The 16,769-nt window shown below is 43.2% G+C and overlaps 1 protein-coding gene across 1 annotated transcript in view; it reads right to left on the bottom strand.

The window, feature by feature from the left end:
* Window positions 1-259: 259 nt before the first annotated feature.
* lhfpl4a (LHFPL tetraspan subfamily member 4a) overlaps window positions 260-16,769 on the bottom strand; it is a gene marked incomplete at both ends in the record, with an annotated part of 71,094 nt that continues 54,584 nt past the window's right edge. Inside the window, 2 exons of the mRNA XM_081380229.1 lie at window positions 260-313; window positions 16,537-16,575. Of these exons, the coding sequence (XP_081236355.1) occupies window positions 260-313; window positions 16,537-16,575 (93 nt within the window). The remainder of the gene's footprint in view (window positions 314-16,536; window positions 16,576-16,769) is intronic.

Consider the following 16,769-nt stretch of genomic DNA (forward strand, 5'->3'; position numbering starts at 1 on the left):
GTAATTTGTGTAACTTTTTACTTTCCCAGAGTTGTTGGTTCATGTAAAGCTGATCTTTTCTTCTTTTTATTGGTTTTAATTTCTCATGGTTTTTAAACTGGTGTATGTTGAATATGTTCTCTTTTTGAAGTGTATTTCAGTCTTTTTCTATATTACAAAGAGCTGCACTAGCAGCATCCTGGCTGAGTTTAGAGACACAGGCCTGAGGACAAGGAGAGAGGGATGGAGGAGTAGATAAAGTAGGGAGGATGCTGTGTCATTACGGAAACCGCTGGACACCGAATCGAGGGTCCCTGGTATCCCGGATCTCAATCTAAAACGAAAGAGAGAGAGAGAGAGAGAGAGAGAGAGAGAGAGAGAGAGAGAGAGAGAGAGAGAGAGAGAGAGAGAGAGAGAGAGAGAGAGAGAGAGAGAGAGAGAGAGAGAGAGAGAGAGAGAGAGAGAGAGAGAGAGAGAGAGAGAGAGAGAGAGAGAGAGAGAGAGAGAGAGAGAGAGAGAGAGAGAGAGAGAGAGAGAGAGAGAGAGAGAGAGAGAGAGAGAGAGAGAGAGAGAGAGAGAGAGAGAGAGAGAGAGAGAGAGAGAGAGAGAGAGAGAGAGAGAGAGAGAGAGAGAGAGAAATAATTATATACAGAGCAGTGAAGACCTAAAGAAAGAATTAAATATACTTTAAAGAGATAGTTCAACCAAAACTGAACGTTTTGGCATCATTTACTAACACTGATGTTGTTGCACGACTGTACAAGTTTCTTTATTCTGTGGAACACAAGACGATATTTTGAAAAACGTCACAGTTTTTTTTTTCTTCCATACAATGGAAGTCCATTGTAGACCAAAATAATTGGGTAACCATCATCTGTCAAAATATATTTTTTTGTGTTCCACAGAAGATAGAAACTCATATAATTTGAAATGATATGAGGGTGAATAAATAATGACAGAAAAAAAAAATCTTTTTTGGGTGAACTATCCCTTTAAGCCCAGTGAGAAGAAATCAAACATCTGTTAATTCCATGTATACATAATTAAACCAACATCCCATTGGTAAAGATCACAACACAACACAACAATCCAAACCCCTGGGAATTAATACAGCATAAAATTACTGACCTAATCAGGAACATTAAAACAAAGGAGGAATTGGGGGAGTGATGACACAGGAGTAGTATGGCATAGCCTGGGTCAGCACAAATTCACAGAGGAAGGGAAAGGTTTCATTCAGACAGATAACACGTCCTCCTACCTCCTAACCAACTTTGGTCCCTGTTTTCATCTGGATCTTATAGAACATGTGGAAAACAATTACCAAACCACAGATAAAGAGAGTCTAAAGAGTCTGTTTTCTGAATAAACAATTAATCTAAAGCTCATTTAATAGACATATTCCAACGAAAGTACCAAGAATAATTTGTCACAGGAACTTTTTCCCCCAGACCTGTTACTTTCTGCGTTTCTGACGGTCTAAAGTATCGTGAAGATTAGGCAAATTAGTCTGGTGATGTAGGACTGCAACAGAATTTTAAAAATGGTGGTTGAAATTAAATGCTATGTGGAGTTAACCAATTAAAATGCGGCATGAACTCAATCAATCAGCATGTTCAGCGCCCAAATCCCACACCTGAAAGTTCCTGAACTTTGAAAAAGTACTACCTTGCAAGCAAGGACTTTCTGAGAGGAAATTTACCTGGAACTTCATTTAGACCCTGGTTCCTGCGGTCGAAACACACAGAGTAAGTCCCTAGTTCCTGGGGAAAGTTCTTGTGGTGGAAACACAGCTTTATGTCTGTGAATGTGGTAAAACTACAGTTTACACAATGCTTGTATTTAGTTGTGTTTGTTTAATCAAGCAAGTACATACATTTTCCCAATGGATCTTATCTCACTCTAGTGTTCTTTATGTGTTAGGTTACAAACATTCATTCTCTCTTTACTATTTCTGAATTTAAAACTATGCTCAAAACTCTTATTTTCTGAATGTTATCATTCTTAAGTGTACAACATTTCGTTGTGTCTGATTGTATTCTGCTGTATGCTGCCCCATCTACCTAATTCTCCTTTACTCTACTTTTACTCTCATCTACCTTCTGTTGTTTTGTATGTTGTCATTGTCCCTTGCCATTATTGTTGCTTGTTCATTGTAAAGCGTCCTTGAGCACTGGAAAGGCGCTATATAAATAAAACTTAGTATTATTATTATCATTTTATACATAATTAAGACATACTAAAGAATTCTACTTGGTCTTATAGCCTATAAGTGAATCTATTTTTTTTTTTTTTGCAAAACAAGAAAATGTTCCTGCAGGTAGAAATTAATGCAAGTTCTAAGTGAACTAAACACTAGTGGCCACTAGTGTTATTGTAACCAAATTACAAGCAATAGCATAAAGAAACACCACAGAAGAAAGACACAACTGAAATAAACAGTGCTTATCAGGTTTTTCATGTAGGTCTAACTAAAGTTTTTAGGTACAGAAATTGAATAAAGTAATCAAATGTAACATAACTCCATAGTCTTAACTGTATAAATTAACTATAGATTAATCCTTATTAAAGTTACAAAAGTTATTCAGACAACAGTAGTGAGAGATTTTTTTCTTTCTTTTGTTTGATCTACATTTAGGACAATCAGCAGCAGGTTTATTGGGCTGCTGTCACTTTAAGACCTAATGCACAGATCCAATATACTGTTACACATGCGTTTTCTTTTTCATCTGCTTATGATCACTTAAGACCTAAACAGAACTTGCTCCATGTGCGCGCACTACTGATGTGTGCACGCAGAAAACCTTTCACACAGTGTGCGAGTAAAGAAATGAGTTCTCTTGAGTCTTTCACTCTCACCCAGGGCCATCAGGCAGTCCTTACTGTCGAGCCCTAACAGGCGAGTTTAAACGAGAATGCACTTGTTGGCGGTAATGCATAGACAGATCTTGGGCCCTATTTTAACGATCTGAAACGCAAGTGTCAAAGCGCAAAGCACAAGTAACTTTGTGGGCGGGTCTTGGCGCTGTTGCTATTTTCCCAGCGGGATAAATGACTCTTGCGCCAGGCGCAAATCTAAAATGGGTTGGTCTGAAGTAGCTTCATTATTCATAGGTGTGGTTTGGGCGTAACTTGAAATAAACCAATTAGAGCGTCATCTCACATTCCCTTTAAGAGCAGGCGCGCTTTGTTCTAAAGCGGATTCCTATTATAACGGCGGATTTGCCAGGCGCGCGCCAGGAGCGGTTCACAGCCAAGGAGAGCAACGCTCTCGTCAGGGACGTTGGGGATGGAGAAACCCACCCAAATTAACTTCGGTTAAAAAGGCGTATGATAATTTGGGTAAATGTGTAAGCTAGATGTATGCTTTTATAATAAATTGTCTATCTATCTATCTATCTATCTATCTATCTATCTATCTATCTATCTATCTATCTATCTATCTATCTATCTATCTATCTATCTATCTATCTATCTATCTATCTATCTATCTATCTATCTATCTATCTATCTATCTATCTATCGCAATAATGTATGATTTGCAAAAATGAAAACTGCTGCTTCTGTGTAGATGAGAGAATCAAAGTGTATGCGCGTTGTGCACACGCTACTGTACATTGATTATGGCCAAGCATGCGCCCTTAAAATAGCATATGAATAACATGCGCAACACGCCACTGACTTTAAACTATTTTTTCCTGGTTAGTGGCGCAATTGTTTTCTAAACCTGCAAAATAGCATGAAGGAACGTTTGCGCCGGAACACGCCTCCTTTTTTGCGCTGAACCGCCCAGGGAGCGCAAGTTCATTCCCTAGTTTAGCGACGTGCTTCTGTGGAGGGAAAAGCGCGCTTTGCGGGGGTGCAAAATAGGAATGATACATGCGTCGGTGTACAAAGTCAATTGTGCTGGGTGCAAGATAGGGCCCCTTGTGTGAAGATGTGAAAAGTGTCAAAATAAAGGTGCCTCTTAATTTTTTTTTATATAGGTATTGTTTTTTATGCGTTCCATCATTACACCGTATTGTTAGTCATTTGATCGATGTATAAATCCATATCAATGTTTTGTTACACCCCTAATAGCTAGTGGATAGCAGCATATATAGTGTTGTGGTGTTCCTCTCACAAATGTATCATACAGCCTCATAACACTTGGAATATAATGCACAAAATGTATGAAAAAGAGCAGCCTGAGGAGTAAATAATATTTAGTTGCAGACCTTTTGTTAAGGTCTTCATGTATCTCTACTGGTGGAGCATGGCACTTTCAACAACTCCCAGGGAACATGCAAAATAATAGAAGAGTAAAATGAATCTTGAATGTATTGGAAGTAGCTTAATTGAATGGGAAATATCTGTGGTCTTTTCTGAGGTTGAATTTTGGATCTACTGTAAAATTTTATTTAAAATTTAAAATCCAGGTATATGTAGATTTAGGGTTTAAGAAAATGTCAATACCGTAGTATTATGATGAATGGCAGGTAATATCCAGCAATATAAATTGGTGTTTTAACCAGTTCTTTATTTAACTTTGCACTGCATACAAGCAGAGACTGTCTCCAAATTGTGTGCAGCACTGCATTCACGATTGAGGTGGGTGGAGCCACTGTATGAGTTTTTTCTGACAGTTTGAGGACCCACTGTAGTTACGAGCTTTAGTCACAAGCTCTAGTATACAGCTATTTACAAGCTCTAGTATTCAAGCTATGGTATAAGGTTTAGGCAGAAAAGTAAAAAAAAAAAAACGTTATTAACCAGTATTTTTTTGTAATTAAACCGTTTTCGGAACTGTAATGTTACAGAAGGAATGGATATAATACTGATTCTGTTTGTAGTGAACCGATGTCAAACTTCCAATGTCATAGTTCTTCTCTCCCGTGGACTGATCCAGAAGTGAATCAGTGAATCTTAAGGCCAATCAAGGCCCTCTGAGAAAAGCTATGAGTGGGGCACCTGGCTGTAGTTCCAGACATAGAAGTTGACAAACCTGTGTAATCAAGTGATCATTGACTCCATCTGAACACTTTCAGGCAAGATGATATACCCCAAGAATGACACCACCTGGATGACATCTGTCCCTTATCTGACAGACCGAGTTCAGTTCATGCAGCTCTATGCTAAGGAGTTGACGATTTAAATAAGGGATATAACTAAAGGAGACATACAGTACAAAATGTCAAGTAGCCTAATGTGGGTCCCCAAGACCAGAGTTAAGAGATCCACTGTTATAGATGAAGGCGAAGTCCTGCAATATGACATTGATTAGTTCCTGGAAGACAACTGGGGCAATGATCAAAATAAAGGGTATAACCAAATACTCAAAGTCTTTTCATTATTAATACAGTCAAGGTATTATGCATTCAGGACATCCAACTTTGTAAAGATGTTGGCTCCTTGCAGTTACAGAGCAGAAGACAAGTCCTTCATAGTGAATATGTGGTGGCAGGGAGACACCCACCTTGCTCGTAAAGAATAAACCTGGATCCGCAGGCCATGAATAGGGATAGATTAGGCTGACTGCCACTACCTCCGAGATGTATTTTTCCATGGGTCCAACTGGTGCAGATAAAGTGAAAAGTAAACCATGATGTAAAGATATAAAGTGAAGAGGCCACCATGAGGCAAAGATGTGCAGGAATATACAGACGAGTATAACAAAAATAAATCAATCTCATTTCAGTGGTTACTGCAAAGGAGAATACTCTCTGGAGTTGTTGCCTAGGAGATTTAAGCCAGGCATTGACCATTGAGGGTGCTGGTCCTCAGAAGGAAGCTTAACTCACTAACAGTTAGCCCCTATTTGTCTGCCAGTGCTGTTGCGAAAAGTACTCATTAACCCCAGAGTTCACGAGTTCCTTTGCCCATATAATCTTTAAGCTAATAAGGTTAAGCATATTTGGCTTGCTGTCCACAGTGGAGGGGCTCGAGGAAGCAGCTTTAACTCGAGCTTAGATATACCTCCCAGTGGGACTACTAATGCTTGGATGATGAGTATGGTAGCAAGATGCCTAAATTATGTTGGGGAGGTGGAGGGATGCCAAAACAGCTGATGCCAGACTAAGGTGAGCGGCTGCTTATATGCTCAGACGGTTAATTGAAAGATTAGATGGGTTCACTCCTCCCGAAATTACGTTGTGAACTTCACCTAACGAAAACCAACTGTTGGTAAGCAATAGACACCTAACAAGTGACAAGTATCTTCTTTTACAAAGCTTGCAGCTGAATAATGACTAATGGCTTGCTGCAACATAAACAAACAAAGTTACGGATGAGTATCTTATCCTTTATTTTCAACAACAATCCATTTAGACTCAATGACATAGTCCAATATTCAACTCCCCTGATGAAGGTGAAAAAGAAGATGTGCTTCCCTGCAGTAAACTAAACGATATTACTTCTTTATCTCCTTGGAGAATTTGAAAAAAAAAAATTACTACAGGGGAGCGGTCTTTCTGCACGGCCACTCCCAGCAGTAAGCAGCATGATGATGTTAATGAACTTTGCTTTGAGGGTTGATTGATGGAAACCAGCAAACACTGGAAGAGGAATCAACTTAGTTGAGACTGATGAGACTGGCTGCATAAATCTCAGACTTTCCCAAAACCTTGCTGAGCCTTAGTGGACAGCCTTCCTCTGATTCCATGCTGGCTAGATTGTAATGCCAAGTTTGAACGAGGAATCACTAGCAGATGGTCAGTTCACAGATTTTAATGAGAATTATCCAGAAAAAGGCAAACAGAAAGAGCTGCCAACAATGGGTATCTGCAGGGCAGCAAGGCATGCACACAGACTAGCACCAGCAGAGCATAGTCAAAAAACAGGTGAAGAATCTAGGAACCAATGAAACACAAAGACAAAGCATGGGGAATTAACTGAATAGGAATGGCAAGACAGGTGAAACAAGACAGACATGAGTGATTACATAAATGATGAATTGCCCACAAGGTTGGGAGTCTATATGGAAAAACAGATGAATGTGACATACAGGTAATAAATAACAAACATTATACTTAAACTCCCTAATGCAGTATTTCTAAACACCGGTCCTGGGGAACCACTGCTCTGCACATTTTGTTTGTTTTCCTTATCTAATAGACCAGTGGTCTGTTGCACAAAGCTAGCTGAACAAACTGTTTCAGAGTAGGTTTAGAGTTGACAAATCCAGATAAATCCAACCTGGTTTAGATCAGGTTCAGTGATCACAAAGCTCAATATAAAGTTCTCTGTCAACTCAGTTTGATCCAGAGTTTGATCAGTTTGATTCACTTCTCGCAAGAGACGGCGCAATTCACTTCTCTTCTAAAGATTAAGAGATCATTTTGAAAATGATCATGAAATTAAAAGCGTTTACAAGGCAGGAATAAACATTGCTGCTGCAGCCAAAGTTTGAGAGGGCAACTGAAAGAAAAGATCTGACTTTATTAATGCATGATGTAAATCAAAGAAATGGGCCTAATAATTATAGGTTCACAAAGACCTCAAATGAATACACGTTGTTTAAAAGCATTATATATGAATACATGTTTTATATGTATATTAATTTAAAAGCAAAGTTTAAAATGACTTGTCAAGTAATAGGTTGTAATAATTATATGAATATACTAGATTAATTAAAAGTAATTATAATTAATTAATTTAATATAAATATAATAAATAATTAGCAGCAAAAGATGAGCAAAGATTTTTTCAGTATTAACTGTTTTAATTTGGAGTGAGACAGGCCGGGGGAGTGGCTTTATTGCATCAGATACATGTCACTTTGCTCACAGGTGATTGGTCCAGTTTGGGTTTGCGATCTCTAACTCAGAATAAAACCTGCCGTGTAGCAAGTTACCATGGGGACGAACACCGCTAAAAAACAATCCACATTCTTAAGCCTGAAAAACGTACTTGGTTACTTACGTAACCTCGGTTCCCTTAGAGATAAGGGAACGAGTACTGCGTTGCAAACGCTGTGGGAAAACTCCTTTTCTCGAGAATATTGAAGCCTTTATTTTAAAACGCATTGCATGCAGCACAGGCGAGAGCATCAGGCTCGCGCGAGCGAGCTGATAGGCTGTGCTGTGGGCAACTGCACGAACCAATGGCGGATCAGCAGAGGCGCGCGAACCAATCAGGTCGCTTGGCACACTGCCAGAGTCAAGCGCGCGAAACTGCACGTGATCAAAGCATATAAATATAGATAATAATCCGCCATTAGACAGGTATAATCGACTGAAGCGAAAAACACCTGCCATAAGAGAAATAGCACGGCAAGGCAACGCAGTACTCGTTCCCTTATCTCTAAGGGAACCGAGGTTACGTAAGTAACCAAGTACGTTCCCTTACGAGAACGTTCTCTCGTACTGCGTTGCAAACGCTGTGGGAACGCTATTTAAAACGCCGTGCTATTAATCTTTTGGCCGCTCTGACTGACCAGAAGTTCCGGTAAGTTACAGAATAGCCAGGATAAACGAGACCGAACATCGGGCCCAGAGATTATCCAATAATTAAGATCTGGGCCAAGGGCCAGATTAGCTTAATCATAATTCATAAAGACAGCTTGTGTGTCCAATTCCAAAACTAGTCTGGGTCCACAGAGCCAGGGTCTAGACAGAAAGAACTCGTGCCTGCAGGGCAGGAACATCTAGGTTATAGAACCTCACAAATGTGGACGGAACGGACCAGCCGGCCGCCGCACAAATGTCCTCAATAGGAACACCACTCGACCAAGCCCACGAAGAGGCGACGCCTCTAGTGGAGTGAGCTCTAACACCTATGGGACAAGAGAGGCCCAGTGAGGTGTAAGCCAGAGCAATGGCGTCAACTATCCATCTGGACAGCGTGAGCTTAGTCACAGGAAGGCCCTTGGTTCGGCCCCCGAAACAAACGAAGAGCTGTTCAGACTGTCTGAAAGAGGCCGAACGCTCCAGATAAATTCTCAAAGCTCTGACGGGGCAAAGCGTGAGAGAATCACTGTCCTCTTCAGAGGAGGGAAGAGCTGACAGAGAAATAACCTGGGCTCTGAACGGAGTTGAGAGCACCTTAGGCACATATCCATGTCTTGGCCTAAGAGTGACCTTGGAGTCATTAGGGCCAAACTCCAGACAGGAAGCGCTAGTAGAAAGCGCCTGCAAGTCCCCTACTCTTTTAACTGACGCCAGTGCTAGAAGCAGGGCGGTTTTCAGAGAGAGGGGCTTGAGATCAGCTGACTGAAGTGGTTCAAAGGGAGGTCCCTTAAGAGCCCGCAGGACCAGAGAAAGGTCCCAGGCCGGTACAGACGGTGGCCGAGGCGGGTTAAGCCTTCTGGCGCCCTTAAGGAAACGAACTATAAGGTCGTTTTTACCTAAGGAGGCTCCGGCTTCCAATACGTGAAAAGCAGCAATGGCTGCCACGTACACTTTGAGAGTGGAGGGGGAGCGACCCGCATCCAACATCTCTTGCAGAAAAGAAAGCACTTTTGGCACTTCACAAGTGTGTGGGTCGAGGTTCCGAGCTAAACACCAGCTGGAGAACGCTGACCATTTAAGGTGATAGAGGCGTCTAGTAGACGGAACTCTAACCTCCATAATAGTGTTCAGGACACCCTCTGGGAGATCCTGGGGTACCCGTTGAGTGGCCATACATGTAGGGCCCACAAGTCGGGACGGGGATGCCAGATTGTCCTGTTGGCCTGAGCCAGGAGGTCGCACCTCAGTGGAATTGGCCACGGGTCTGTTACAGACAGTTGCATCAACTCTGGGAACCAAATCTGGGTCCGCCAGAGAGGAGCCACCAAGAGAACCGCGCTTTTGGTGTTCCTGATCCGTTCGATGACCTGAGGGAGCATCGAGACCGGAGAAAACGCATAGAGAGGAAGGTTGGGCCAGTCGTGGGCCAACGCATCCCTGTTCTTTGAAAAAAAGGTTGGGCAGTGACAGTTGTCTTCTGAGGCGAAAAGATCTACTTCTGCCTTCCCGAAGACCTCCCATAGCAGGAGAACTATCTGAGGGTGGAGAGACCATTCCTCTGGGGGAACTGTGCCCCGAGAGAGCATGTCTGCTCCTGTGTTCAACGTGCCTGGCACGTGAGCTGTCCTGAGCGAGCGCAGGTTGGTGTGAGCCCAAAGCAGGAGCATTTATGTAAGAGACCACAGACATATTGTCCGTCCGGACCAGCACGTGGTGTCCAGCCAGGTGAGGGAGGAAGGTTTTTAGGGCTAGAAAAACTGCTCTCATTTCGAGGCAGTTGATGTGTAGGCGTCTCTTCGAGCTCGACCAGAGGCCGGAGGCAGGCCTGCCCTCTTACAGAGCTCCCCAACCCGAGTTGGAAGAGTCTGTTGAAATCACCCTCCTCTTTGAGACCACCCCCATGCTTACGCCCTGCTGGTACCAGCTGGCGTCTTTCCAAGGGGCCAGGGCTTGAACACAGCGCTGGTCCACCTTGATAATCAAGTGGCCTGAGTGCCAGGCGTGGGGTGGCACCAGAGGTGCTAGCCACAGCTGAAGAGGACGCATACGCAGTAGGCCGAGTTGGAGTACTGATGATGCGGAGGCCATGAGGCCAAGGATCCTCTGAAATGTTCTGAGGGGTACATAAGAGCCCTCTGTGAACGATGTCGCGAGCTGCTGAATTGTTAGAGCACGGGCCGGTGTGGGCCATGCTCTCATAATTACGGAGTCGAAAACTGTTCCCAGGAACGTGATACGTTGGCTGGGCAACAGAATACTCTTGGCAAAATTGACTGAGGAGTGTCTGAGGAGCCAGGCTCTGTGAGTATGTGACTCCGCCTCTGACTGAGTCAATATGAGCCAGTCGTCGAGGTAGTTCAGGATGCACATGCCCCGCTGAAAGTAAGCGTCTTTTAGATCTATTGAGAAAAACCAGTCGCCTGGGCGAATCTGCGCCAGGATGTGTCTGGTCGTGAGCATTCTGAACGGCCGTGACATGAGAGCCTTGTTCAGATGTCTGAGATCTAAAATGGGTCTCAGGCCGCCGTCTTTCTTTGGAACAAGAAAGTAACGGCTGTAAAAACCTGACTCGCTCTGAGAAGGGGGGATCTTCTCGATGGCCCCTTTGGCCAGCAGACTTAACACTTCGGTGCGGAGGACATGACTCAGTGTGCTCCTTACCGTGGTTTGTATAACCGCGTGAAAACGCGGTGGTCTGCGGGCGAACTGAAGCGAGTAACCACGCTTTATGATGTTCATCACCCATTCTGAAACTCTGGGGATAGCTTGCCAAGCTAGAGCCCGCAGAGCCAGAGGCATTATCATATCTGGAACGCCCGGAGTTGGGGGTTCGAACTGACATGTATGTGAGGGGGAAATTTTGCTCGATTTGTGCTTTTTGTGGGTCGCTGTTAAAACAGCGTTTGTGTGCAGGGGTGCGTGACAGGTGACAGGCCCATGTACTGCATTTAAAACTGCTCCAACCGCCTGAACTGAAGAGGGGGCTGAGAGTAGCACTCGAGCGATCTTCGGGGCTGGTCCGGCCGCGGCTGGACAATGACCCCTCTTTATGCCGGTTAGGACGGCTTCTTGGGCTCGTGATCGAGCGTGAGCTTCGGCCGCGGGCCCTGGCGCTTAGGGAACGGGAACCGCTTTGCATGCTTCAGGCGCTGGCTGGTCTCAGCCACTGGGCCTGGCTGGAGGACCTCTGAAGCTACCCTCTCAGGTCGCGGCGTGCTCTTGGGGCGCCGTTGGACCGAACTGGAGCGTTTGGGTAGAAAATGCTTCATAGCGCTGGAAGCTTTTTGAGCCTCAGTGAAGCGTTCTGCGAAGCCGCTGACAGATGGACCGAAGAGACCAGATGCTGTGATTGGAGAATCGAGGAAGGCGGTCTTGTCTGCGTCCCTGATTTCCGTCAAAGTCAGCCACAGGTGGCGCTCTAAAACAACCAGGCTGGCCATATTGCGGCCCAGGGCTTGAGAGGTGGTTTTTGTGGCCCGTAGCGCCAAATCCGTCGCACTTCTGAGGTCCTTAAAAGTGTCTGGGTCAGGGCCTGACTCGTCCATAGAGCGGAGGAGCTTTGCCTGAAACACTTGGAGGGTCGCCATAGCGTGAGGAGCAGAGGCGGCTTGACCGGCGGCAGCATAAGCGCGGCTGGCAATGGCCGAAGTAGTTCTGCACGGCTTGGATGGGTGCACAGTTTTAGACCTCCAACTTCCTGCAGTGGGAGGGCATAAGTGTGCAGCGACCGCTTCCTCCAGTGGGGGGAGACACACGTAACCTTTTTCTTCAGCGCCGTCAACAGTGGAGAGCGTTGAAGAAGCCGATGAGCGCGTTCGCGCTGAAAAGGGCGCGCGCCAGCTTTTAGTGAGCTCCTCGTGGACCTCGGGCAGAAATGGAGCGGCGCGCTGACGAGGGGCCTGTTGGCGCCCCGGCAGGTACCACTCGTCGAGGCGGCTTCTGGCGGGCTCGGCTGGGGAAAGCCAGTCGAGTCCCTGCTCGTCGACAGCGCGAGACATGACACGGAAGAGTTCGGCGTCGATGTTCGCTCGAGTGTCAGAAGGATCTAACTGAGGGGGGGGGGCGGGGTCCGCGGAGCCCGACCAATCCTCACTCTCAGATGCCGCCACAGAAACTGCGTCATCCATTTCTTCAACAGATCCGCCAAAAGAGACGAGTCCCGCCGCTTCAAACGAGGGGCGTTGGTCGCTCTGAGAGAACAGAACTGGAGAAGAGGGCGTGGGCGAAGCACGTGGAGAAAGGCCCGGCGTGCATTCGCTAAACTCACCGCGTTCAGGACGCCTCTGATCGCGCCGCTTCTTCCTACGGGGCTCGCAAGGCGCCGAAGATGGAAGACGGGCGGGACCACTCACCGACGAAGCGAGCGCGAGTCTCGAGCGGAGAGTAGAAACAGGCATCCCGTCGCAGAGAAGGCAGCCGCCTTTAGTGAGCGCTGAGTCGGCGTGCTCAGGGCCGAGGCAGGCCGCACACTGTGTGTGTCTGTCAGACACATGCAGGGGAACCCCGCAGGATTCACAAATAGAGAGCGGCATTGAAACAACGCCGCGCGCTGTGAAAACAGCGATTTAGCTCTTTTAGAAAGCGAGAGATAGAGAAAAAGGATACTCGTCGGATGCCACAGGGAAACGCTCAGCTGGCAGATGCCGGGATGCGAAGCTGTTCCGCTGGACGGCTGTTCGACGACGAGAGGCTTCTATCCGGAGAAGATCAGCGACGAGGTGAGTCGAGAGCTGAAGGAGATTAAATCTGTCTAATGGCGGATTATTATCTATATTTATATGCTTTGATCACGTGCAGTTTCGCGCGCTTGACTCTGGCAGTGTGCCAAGCGACCTGATTGGTTTGCGCGCCTCTGCTGATCCGCCATTGGTTCGTGCAGTTGCCCACAGCACAGCCTATCAGCTCGCTCGCGCGAGCCTGATGCTCTCGCCTGTGCTGCATGCAATGCGTTTTAAAATAAAGGCTTCAATATTCTCGAGAAAAGGAGTTTTCCCACAGCGTTTGCAACGCAGTACGAGAGAACGTTCTCGTAAGGGAACCAGTTTGCTAAAACTAATCTCGAATTTATGGGTAGCAAAACCAGCTTTGTGCAACAGGCCACTTATTCAAATCATCAGCTCATTAGGAGAGAGCTCCATGAACTCAACTCTGTGAGTCAGTCAGATAAGAGAGACTTCAGAGAAAGGTTCACTGTCTTCCATGCTGTTTTAATAATAGCACTTTCTGATGACTCACGTTGAAACATTAGCCAATTTAACAAAAATGAGATTACACACATGAGTCATAATAAATCATTGTGGGTTTTGGGAGCAAATGCAGTTTACAGTAAAGGATGATTTACACAAACAATAATTTGCCATACACAAGCAATATTTTATATTTAAATAAAATATAAAACTACTAATAATCTGCATATGACACTTTTAACTCTGTGGCATTGTGTCAAACCTACACCCATAATTGTACACCTTTCTTAAATTCAGTACAACTAGGATTGTCACTGAATTTTTGTTAGATTACCAGAGAGGTAACTTTTCGTAACCTAAAATTTTTATGATCAGGATAAGTTTCTGATCAGTATTTTTATATGAGAAGCTAGAAGCTGATACTTGACTCATCTTATCTCAACTTTGTAACATGAGTTACAAAATTGTGTTTCCAAGACATCCTTAGGCTGGAAGTATGAGGCTGTGCTTTAAATGGAAAAGTTTTGTTGGGTTCAGTGGTGTAACTAGGATTGTGTGTATGCAAAAAACACTTTATGGGATTTTTACCACTACAGTATCTGTTAACTTAATATTAAATGTTGCATTTTAAAGTTAAATTTGAGGTAAATAATCATAATTAACTCAGTTTTGCCATTAAACCCTGGCAAACACTTAGAGGTGGTTGCAGTGCTTAATTTGTAAATGAATAATTGCAGGATCAAAAACAGCTATTAAAAGGCACTGTGACTGACATTGACCATGCAACTTCAGTTTTCCAGGGATGATGTCACTAAACAGTGATGGCACAACTATAAGAGCATAATTTATACGATTCTGCATGGCCCTATCTACATGTAAATGTAAAATGTAAAATATGTTGAGACCAAAAAATATTATTCTCTCTCACCTATGATGTCGTTGCCTCTTCCATTACATCGATTTCTGATTATGACTGATCTAACTCCCGTTGCTTGTGACTCCCGGTATCCTGATTAGTATTAGTAATAGTATTAGTATTAGTATTATATACATCTTCGGGATCTCTTTTGATCAGAAACACCATCAGCTTTACTTGTGGATATGGAAAATGAAAATAAGCTTGACTGTCTTTTTGACATTTTGGCAATATTTACTTATTTTTATTATAACTTGTCAGGCATATACACTCTAAGTGTACACTCTTCCATATACACACTATGGAAGTCAATGGTGCCCCACAACTGTTTGGTTACAAGTGAAGACAACATGTCTTCCTTTGTGTTCAGTAGAACAAAGAAATTCATACAGGCTTGAAGGCGAGTAAATGATGGCATGATATGATGAAATGATAACTATTCCTTTAATGCTGGATTGTTTAAAAACAAATGCCAGAACACAAAAATCCAAAATTTGACATTTTCTGGAACAGGATCCAGCATGATCCGACTCAAACTTAAGCACTTTGCAGAGTTTAATGGCAAAACTGAGTTAATGAAAGTAAAATACAGAAATTAGCCATTGGATTGAGAGTTTGAGGATGATAAAAATGGAGACTTTTTTGATTTAATCCAATAGTTCACCCAAATATTTGCATTTCTTTCTTCTGTGGAACATAAAACAAGATATTTTGAGAAATATTTTTGAGAATATTTGTAGTGTTTTTTTCCCCCTTTCTTCCATACAGTAGAAGTCAATGGTCACCAAAACTGTTTCGCTACCAGTGCATACAGGTTTGGAATGAGGAGAAAATGGGTGTATACATGATGACAGAATTTTCTTTTTTTGTGAACCATCCCTATAATTTCTGTAATTTTATTATGCAGGATGGGACTACACACAGATAAACCTATAAATATAACAGTATTGATCAAATCCAGCCTATAGTTGGAGAAGATAAACAGTTTAACAACTAGTTGTACATTTCGGCTATGCACACAATTTTTTATACAAGTGCCGCTGTTACTATTTGAATTTTTGATTACTATTTGATTTGGCTGTAGAATGTGATTGTTACTAAAATTACCAAAAAGACTCCCCACAAAAACCTGTAGGTAAAGCACTCAGAAGAGGATCATATTTATCTGCAGTCCTCAGCTTTTTTCAATGACAAACGCTTTGAAAGTCTAGAAATTAAACACTGTATATGTTTGAACAATACTTTTTGAAGATGTTTTTTTCCTAACATTTTAATTTTAAGGTCTGTCATTTTTAACAGTAGATTTAGCTTTGACTGGAAGAAAAAAACAGTGTCTGAGTGTTTCAGAAATACATAAAAAAGTAAAAAAATAATTATTGTAAGTATTGTAAGATAATCGCATTGTGTACCCCAGCATCATGAATTTAATCAAATTGTGAGCTGAGTGAATCTTTACACCCCTAGTGGGGAGTGTTTACTTTAAGGCACTGGTTAATAGTACATCACTATTTTTTTAAGGACTACACCACTGATTGAAACATTTTCCAGGTCCTCTAATACAGTGCTTCTCAAACCTGTCCTATATTTCTCCCTCATCTAACACGCCTGATTCAACTCATCAGTTCATTAGTAGAGAATGCAAGACTCGCATTGGGTGTCTGATAAGAGAGATATACACAATGTGCAGTGCTGGGGTCCCAAGGGCAGGTTTGAGAAGCACTGCTTTAATAAGTAGGACTGCATGTGAATGCATAACAATGTGAAATGACCAAGTGTGACTGCTTCACCTAAAACACACAATAGTTATGCTATTGCCAAGGAATTTATAGTACACACAAAAGAACAAAACAAAGGAGAGTAAAACACCATTTCATAATCACTGGAACCCACAGAATCAGTGAATATTCCATGTGTGAAGTTCCTTGTTACGGATTAAAGCTACATGCTATGATTGCATGCTTAGTTTTTGGAGGGAATGGATCAATTGATAAGAGACAGCGAAGTTAAACTGTACTACAATTAAGTTTACTCCAACCACACGAAGAGAAGAACCTACATGTAGAGGTTGCTGAGGATGAAAATTGCTGTTAATAATATTCTGATAACATTTTTACTGTATACATAAAATACCAACAATCAGGTGTAACAAATGTGCAGAGTGTAGAGTTGTTAACACTGCAAATATAATATTGTGTGTGCATGTGTGTTAAATGCCTTTGTAAACCAAAATGATAAGTAAACGTTTCTCTGTGCTAATGAAAG

The sequence above is a fragment of the Scardinius erythrophthalmus genome (genome assembly GCF_964197995.2).
Source record: "Scardinius erythrophthalmus genome assembly, chromosome: 12".
In the NCBI taxonomy this organism is placed as follows: domain Eukaryota; kingdom Metazoa; phylum Chordata; class Actinopteri; order Cypriniformes; family Leuciscidae; genus Scardinius; species Scardinius erythrophthalmus.